General features: G+C 48.0%; 2 protein-coding genes across 2 annotated transcripts; one reads left to right on the forward strand and one right to left on the reverse strand.

Annotated features, from left to right (window-relative positions):
• Positions 1 to 536: 536 nt before the first annotated feature.
• polr1g (RNA polymerase I subunit G) lies at positions 537 to 3,327 on the reverse strand. The gene is made up of 3 exons (XM_079225172.1): positions 3,191 to 3,327; positions 2,654 to 2,795; positions 537 to 1,782 (listed from the first exon to the last, which is right to left on the reverse strand). The coding sequence occupies exons 1-3, from the start codon at positions 3,273 to 3,275 to the stop codon at positions 999 to 1,001; spliced, it is 1,011 nt and encodes a 336-aa protein (XP_079081298.1). The 5' UTR covers positions 3,276 to 3,327; the 3' UTR covers positions 537 to 998.
• A 495-nt stretch (positions 3,328 to 3,822) lies between these two features.
• Positions 3,823 to 5,414, forward strand: LOC306742759 (interferon regulatory factor 2-binding protein 1-like; the record flags this gene model as incomplete). The annotated part of the gene is made up of 2 exons (XM_079225171.1): positions 3,823 to 4,841; positions 5,102 to 5,414. The coding sequence occupies 2 exons, from the start codon at positions 3,823 to 3,825 to the stop codon at positions 5,373 to 5,375; spliced, it is 1,293 nt and encodes a 430-aa protein (XP_079081297.1). The 3' UTR covers positions 5,376 to 5,414.
• Positions 5,415 to 7,336: the final 1,922 nt, after the last annotated feature.

A 7,336-nucleotide genomic window follows, 5' to 3' on the forward strand; every position in this document is an offset into this window, starting at 1 on the left:
TTCTGCTCGCGACAGATATGGAGAGATTTACGGACTTTGTATCAACCTCCAGGGGTTCTGATGCCAGTGTTTTGTGCCGACACGCATTATTAGTCAAATAGGACTTTGGGCATGCCAACAGGTTAGAGCCACGGAGCGTTTCCTCCATAGTTATGGAGCAGTTGTGGCAGGGTTGAAAAAGCCACTGAGCAGATCATAAAGTCCATCATGAAACTTAGGGCTGGACCTACTTTTCATTCAGAAAATATTGTTGGTAAACAAAATGTCTGCCCACGGAACAGATTTCTAGAGTTTAATGAATGCAAATCCCCCCCCATCCATCATCATCAAAAAAACAAATCGTGAGAAAACAACAGATCGGTACATTGGGCACTTTCCTATTGTTGCACAATTCAAAAGCTGCATTCGGGAGTTTACAACGTGAGTTCTAGTTCCATTCCTTCTGGAAGAAATCACTGCTCAATCAAGACACGGGCGGAAAAACACAAACACATTTCTTTAATTTCATTTTTTTGGAGTTTATTATATATGTGTTCTCCAAGACAATTGACTCAGGTCCTTAACAAAAAAGATGTATCTAAACATGACGTGACACTGTCTTTAGCTTGCCTCTGGTCGTTACTGGACCTGCTGCCAAACCAGTGACGCTGCGGTGCCTCGGCCGTGTGATTGCGCACGCGGTGTGCGAGTGTGATCCCGTCAAACCTAACGCGACTTGACAAATGCTGGCAGAGGACGCAGAAGTTCCCCCTCCGACTTACTCGTATACCGCTGCGGCTGCGCACATTCTTTGTGTGTAAAGATGTCACTCTCCGTGGTGAAACAAGAGGAACGTTGGCCCTTAAAGACGTTGGGATGAATCCACTGCTCAATTGATTCAGGATGTGTTCTTCTTTTTTTCTTCTGAAAAGCGATGTCCTTGCCAAAGCAAGCCCTGCATTAGTAAACTAGTGGTAAAAAATTGCTCCCATGAGGCCTGAAATAAACAAACAACAGGGCTAGTCGTCGCCAGTTTTGCTTTTCTTCTTCTTTTTCTTCCTCCTTCCCGAGCCCTCCACGACGTCGCCGTACGAATCGTCGACCGGTTCACATTTTACTGTGACCTCCTCCTTCACCGTCACGCTGGGCTCTACGCCCTCCTCCACCTCCTCCCGCGCCCGGTCCTTCTTTTTCTTCCTCTTTTTCCTCGTCTCCTCTGAAGCGTCGCTCTGCTGGAAGGGGATCCCCATCTTCACATCCTCCTGAACTTCGGTGACGGGTTCAATTTTCACCACAATCTCCTCCAGTTGCTCTGTCTTTATTCGCTTTTCTTTCTTCTTCTTCTTCCTTTTCCTCCCTTCCTCGTCCTGCCAAGTTTCCTCCACGAACCGCTTGACGACTAGCGGGCGGAGGGTCGTGGACGAGGGCCCTAGGGCGGCTCCGTCCGCCTCGCTCTCCGCCACGCAGGTCAGCGTGGGGGTCTTGCTGCCGAACGGGTGGAACCGCTGCTTCAGCCCCAGCGGTATGGAGGGCGGCAGGGCGGTGGGGATGACCTGAGGGGCGTGGTTGGCGCCGCTGTCCCCGTAGCTCTCGCACACGTTCAACAGGCCCGAAAAAGCCGGGCCGACGACCACGTCGCCTGACGCCCGCTCGTCACTGGTGAGCAGGTGGAGCTCTGAGGTGCCGTCGGGGGACGCCAGGATGCTGTAGATCTGCTGGCTGCTCCCAGTCTTGGCTCCTACTGGAGCCGTGGGAACCTTCAGGGTCTGGAGACCAGAGAGGGGCACCTTGATGCCGCTGAAGCTGGATAAAGGGAGGGGAGAAGAGGTTAACGTTTACACCAAACTACATCATTTTCTTTAAAAGAGAACTCTATGACGCTTCAGAAAGCTAAACAGGGTGAATTTACCTTCAGCGCTGCTCAAATGTGGAACTAATTCCCAGAAGAGCCAACACTACTTTCAAATCAAAGCTACCCATTTATCATTGTTTTTATTATTATTTTTTAAATCAAATGCAATCGTTAGCTGGTTTTATTGGTTTTATTCTTGTGTTTTGCTTGCTTGCTTTTATGATTCTTCCTTAGGTTATATCTTGTTTAATGTTTCATGCACTTTGATTTGCCATTAGCCGCAGAGTCTCTGTGCTTTCTCGCATGGATCATGTTTTATCTGGACACCCACCACTATTACTACTACTATTAGTTTTATTATTAGTCACATTTATATTACTGCTACTGCTTTTATTGTCATTAATATTATATTCCATCCACTGCTGCCGTTATTATAAAGTAGTCATTGCTATTATTATTTATTGCCATCATTACTACTGCTATTACTTCTCTCATATGTATAATTTCTGTCATAAGCAGTGTGTTGTAATTCTATTATGGTGTTCATTCGTACGCGTGAATTGATCATTAATAACTGTTATATATGTACACGTGCTACTATTAGGCTTTGTTTAAGAGTTGCCATTTCTTGTAACTTTATCAATATTTGTCGCTGTTCATTAAACATTACAGCCTCACTTTAATGTATTGGTCAATGCAGTGGTCCACAAAGATTCTTAGTTTTTTTCCTATTTGAATCTTTGCTACAACACCAGAACTGGTTCATGATTCTGCTTGAGAGATTATTCGGACGCAGACGAGGGTTCTCTGGATCGTACCCACCATTCTGGGTTGAAGCTGGCAGGAGCTTTGATGAGCCACAGCTCAGTGTCGTCCTCCTTCAGGCTCCCCGTGAGAGTGCTGCTGCAGGGCTTGTGGCGGAAAGACACGAAGTCAGCGGGACACTGGTACGTGGGGGTCTTATCTGTGGGTCCAAACGGCACGCATTCATTATGCCAATAATACAAATAACACAGAGCAGGAAATATATATATACACATACACAAGGAAGAGCCCTCTCTCGTTAGCTTAAATATTAGAAGACAAACGGCCAAGGCGTTGGCAGTTGCAGAGCATTAGTTTGAGTCGGAGCTAGACTGACATCTGTACTTAAATAAATCTAGACTTTAAATACACGATTGTATTTGTTTCATTTCAATGAGTCAAGGAGTAAGCATAGGCGCGTTAACCCTAACAATCTTGGGCTCAGCATGTCACAGGCTACTGTGCTGTGTGTTTACGTGTTTGCTTTCTATGCGAATGAGTGAAACTGCCAAACAACACCAGCGTTGCGCAAAAGAAAACTGCGTGAGCACTTACCGGGTTTTTTTTGCACTACAGGTGCTTCTTTCGTATGCTCGTCCTCTTCGTCTTCGCTCGAGGAAGATGACATTGCTCGAGGCATTTTTTTAATGTTTACAAATAACCCCCAAACCGCTTAAATTAGACGTTTTCCACCTCAACACGCATGGCTACGGCGGACGCACACGTGTTGACGACGAACGAACTCTGACCTTTAATGACCTCACTTCCGTGTCGGTTTGAGTTGTAGTTCCGACACCAGACAGAGGGAGTTGGTTCGCGCGGACGAAACAGGGTGAGGAAACTCAAACCCCCAGAATGCACCTCACAAGGTTACGTAACGCCCCGACGTCCCTCGGTGGGTGAAGCAGTTGACAGCAGTCAAGAGCAGGCCGGAGTGGGTAAACAAAACAAACATATGAACCAAAAGGAGCAAAAGTGACCTAAAAGTGGGATTCACTTTCACAACCGTAGGATGTATAATGTTGTTTTAAAGCAACTCGAAGTCCGTTGAAGTAGACATCCGGAAGCGAAGAGCGGGAGCGCACCTGTCAACGTGAAGTAGGTTACCCGAGCTAACGGGTGCTAGCACGTCAGCGAGCTAGCTGGCTAGTCGGACCCGCTCAGCTTAGCTCGCCAGCCGGCCGGCCATGTCGTCGTCCTCCTCCTCCAGGCGCCAGTGGTGCTACCTGTGCGACCTGCCGAAGATGCCGTGGACCGTGGTGTGGGACTTCAGCGAGGTGGTGTGTCGTGGCTGCGTCAACTACGAGGGAGCGAATCAGATCGAGTTCCTGATAGCGAGCGCCCGACAGCTGAAACGGACTCACGGGATGCAGGACGGGAACGTCAGGTCACCTGGTCCCTTGCCCAATAAACACGGCACGTCTGGCAGAGGAGACGGTGCTGGGGACGGGGGCCGGCCGCACGTGGACCGCTTCGAGAGGGGAGGAAGAGGAGAGGGCAACGTGTCCGCTATCCGTGTGCCGCCCAACGGGCTGCACCGTGACGGCCAGCCGGCTCAAGAGGTGAACCGTCAGAGCCCCAGCGGCAGCCGGAGACCCATGCTGGGGGCCGCTATCCCTCCTAGTCTGGTGAGTCAGAGCATTGCGGGGATTCCCCACGGGCTACTTGCGGGCATGCCGGCGGGCCTGACCGCCAGGACAGCCCCCATGAGCAGCCCCATGATCTTCCCCGCCCCGGTGCTGGCCGAGATGAGCCGCAGGCACCTGGGGATCGGGATGGGGATCGCCCCCTTCATCACTCCCGAGCTGGAACGAGAGCTCAGTTCGTCCCAGAACCAGGCCAAGATGCAGACCCAGATGCATGCGGCTGTGTCTGGCAGCAGCGCCAGCAAGAGTGCAGCAGGCATGCCTTCATCGTCCTCGACCCTGGCTGGAGGCGTGAGCCAGACTAGTCCCAAGCCGGCCTCGTCTCCAGCCAGGCAACCGCGCCCCCTCACCTCGAGGTCTGGAGGGGAGCCCCTGGGATCCAGCAGCTCAGCAGAGGCGGCCACCACAGCTGCGGCTTTGCCCCACAGTGGGGCCTCTGAGCTGGGATCAGCATCTGCCAGCAACACCCATTCAACTGTCAACACTCTGTCCTGCACCTTGTGTCATGAGAGGCTGGAGGACACACACTTTGTCCAGTGTCCATCCGTGCCGGGGCATAGGTTTGTTTTGTTTGCTATTTTTTTTGTCTTGTAACGTAATTTGCAAATGTTGTTTTTGTGGATAAAGTGTTTTGTTTTGGGGCTTTCAGTCACACCAAATGAGGAGTTTACGACCTCATTGTATACTCTGGTCATTTATTAGTCTTTACATTGTATATACTACAAACCATGATTACTTACTTGAACAACTAATTGGCTATTACTACAATAATCACAAGTTGTTCCTAATATTTATGTCTCTCTACCTTCCCCGTATTTAGGTTCTGCTTCCCCTGCACCAGAGTGTACATTCAGGGCCGGCGGGGCGATGGGGAGGTGTACTGCCCCAGCGGAGAGCGCTGTCCGTTGGACGTCTCTCCCAACAGCCCCCCTTGGGCCTTCATGCAGGGAGAGGTCTCCACCATTCTGGGCACTGCTGGAGCAGGAGCCGCGTCAGCTGCTGCACCTGGAGCGGGGAACGGAGCTGGGGCCGCCGCCGGAGGAGGAGCCGCTGCCAGCGGAGACATCACCGTCAAGAAGGAGAGAGAGACGTGATGATGGTTTCCGTGGAAACCAAACCAGGACCCAATACAGTACCAGGCAGGTTATTTTGCAATGTGACACCATTTCACAAGAGAGCAGCATAGTTTGCGCCATCTGCGTTTGCTGTATTTTTGTCCGTCATCTCTGACAACGGCTTCAGGTTCTGAATGTGGATGTTTGTGAATACATTATTTTAATTACAATTGAACAGGCATTTACATTATTATTTTATTGATACAAATGTCCTGAATTATAGATTCCTCAAATTTACCATAATTTGTATTCATCATCCAGGCTTTTAAAACAACAGAATTTTTTTTAATATTAGGTAGATGGATGAGATTCAGAGAGATGAGAGGGATTCACAAAGGCTCATCAGTCTTAACTCTCCTTAACCCTAGAACACTAACGTTAAAAATAGTCACACTATCGCCAACATCGGGTATAAATGTACCTGAAAAAATATACTTCTCATCAAAGTATATTAAAATATCACAATACAAGGCAAATTGAAGTACTCTTCTTTTATTTTACCCTATAGAACTTCTCATAACGTGATAAACAGGTATCATGGGGGGACCCTGAAAAAAGGCTAAAAATCAGGTGAAAAATTAGGGAATCGTAAAAAAAAAAAAGCTATGTACTTGTTTTTTGGTCCGGTCGTTCCTGGGACATGTGAGCCTTGTCCTGTGAAGGAAAAGTCTCCCTTCAATGTTAAAACCCATCCGGAATTTTTTCACCCTCTATCACTAACGTTGGGGAAAAATCACCTGAACACATGCCTGGGATTGGAGCAGAGAGACACGCCCACCTTCAATAACGTCTGTGAGCAGCATGAAGCTACACAAAGACCCACGCAACCCAGACAAAAGCAACACAAAGAAAATAACGTAACCACAATCGCTCGGGTGAACATCACCCGACGCAGTCCGAGTTTTGCAAAAGTGTTGTAACTGTATTAGACCACACAGCTCTGATAGGGTGGGATGGTTACCCCGCGTCTTTTTGTGTTTGCTTTTTTTTTTTTCAGAGTCGCAACGCATATCAGTGGGAGACTGCCGATATGGAGCTCTGCGAGACCCAGAAGAGAAGAAACACGGCGACCCACAGCGCAGAAAACCTCCGTTGCAAAGGTCTCGAGTCCAACTGCTCACACCGCCAAATTTGATCAACATTCATCAGACCTAAAATTGCCTTTTTATGATGTCCTGATGTCCTGTGAGTCAGATATTCAGGGCCAGTCAACAGCTGAACAGTGGCTACTTTCTGTCGAGTCGGTAGTGTCCTGTAGGATCCTGCCCACATTAGCACTGCAGGCTAGCTGCTGTGAGCAGCTGGAGGTACACACGCTCAAGCAACACGTTGACAATCTCACTTTTCTGTATATATATCACATCAAATACATATTTACACCCCAACTTGAACATGCACCTTAAGAAACAACCAGAACCAACAGGACTCCTGAAACTTTTTCTCTAAAGGTCCACGAGTGTGTTCATAGATCGTTAAAGGTAACTAGCATAGCTGCTCGTTAGCAGACCTCATTTAGTTATCTTTATTGTTCCAAATGAATCCTCTCGAACTTAAAGAAAGTAGCCACGGTTCAGTTTCTATTGTAGTAGTACCCTCAATATTGTAAAAGCACAAAAGCTCGTTTTGACAAATCCAACACAAATGTTGAAATACTAAAACCGGAGGCCCCCGGTTGTTCCGTATCTCTTTTGTTGACGAGCGGCAGACATAAGACATCAGACTGTTTTGGACAAAATGCAGGCTGTTCTGAGTCCCAAGTTGGAACTTGCTGCGCCATTCCTCGGTCTAAATGAAATATTTAAGCTTCTACAAATGCAATGTATGATAAGAACTGACCGTCGTTGCGACAAAGTGTACTTTCAATTTAAAATGCAAATGTATTTTGTATTGTTTCATGACTGAATCTGTTTTACGGTGCACAATCAGATTTTTTAATTTTT

Source organism: Taurulus bubalis (assembly GCF_910589615.1).
Source record: "Taurulus bubalis genome assembly, chromosome: 10".
Classification (NCBI taxonomy): domain Eukaryota; kingdom Metazoa; phylum Chordata; class Actinopteri; order Perciformes; family Cottidae; genus Taurulus; species Taurulus bubalis.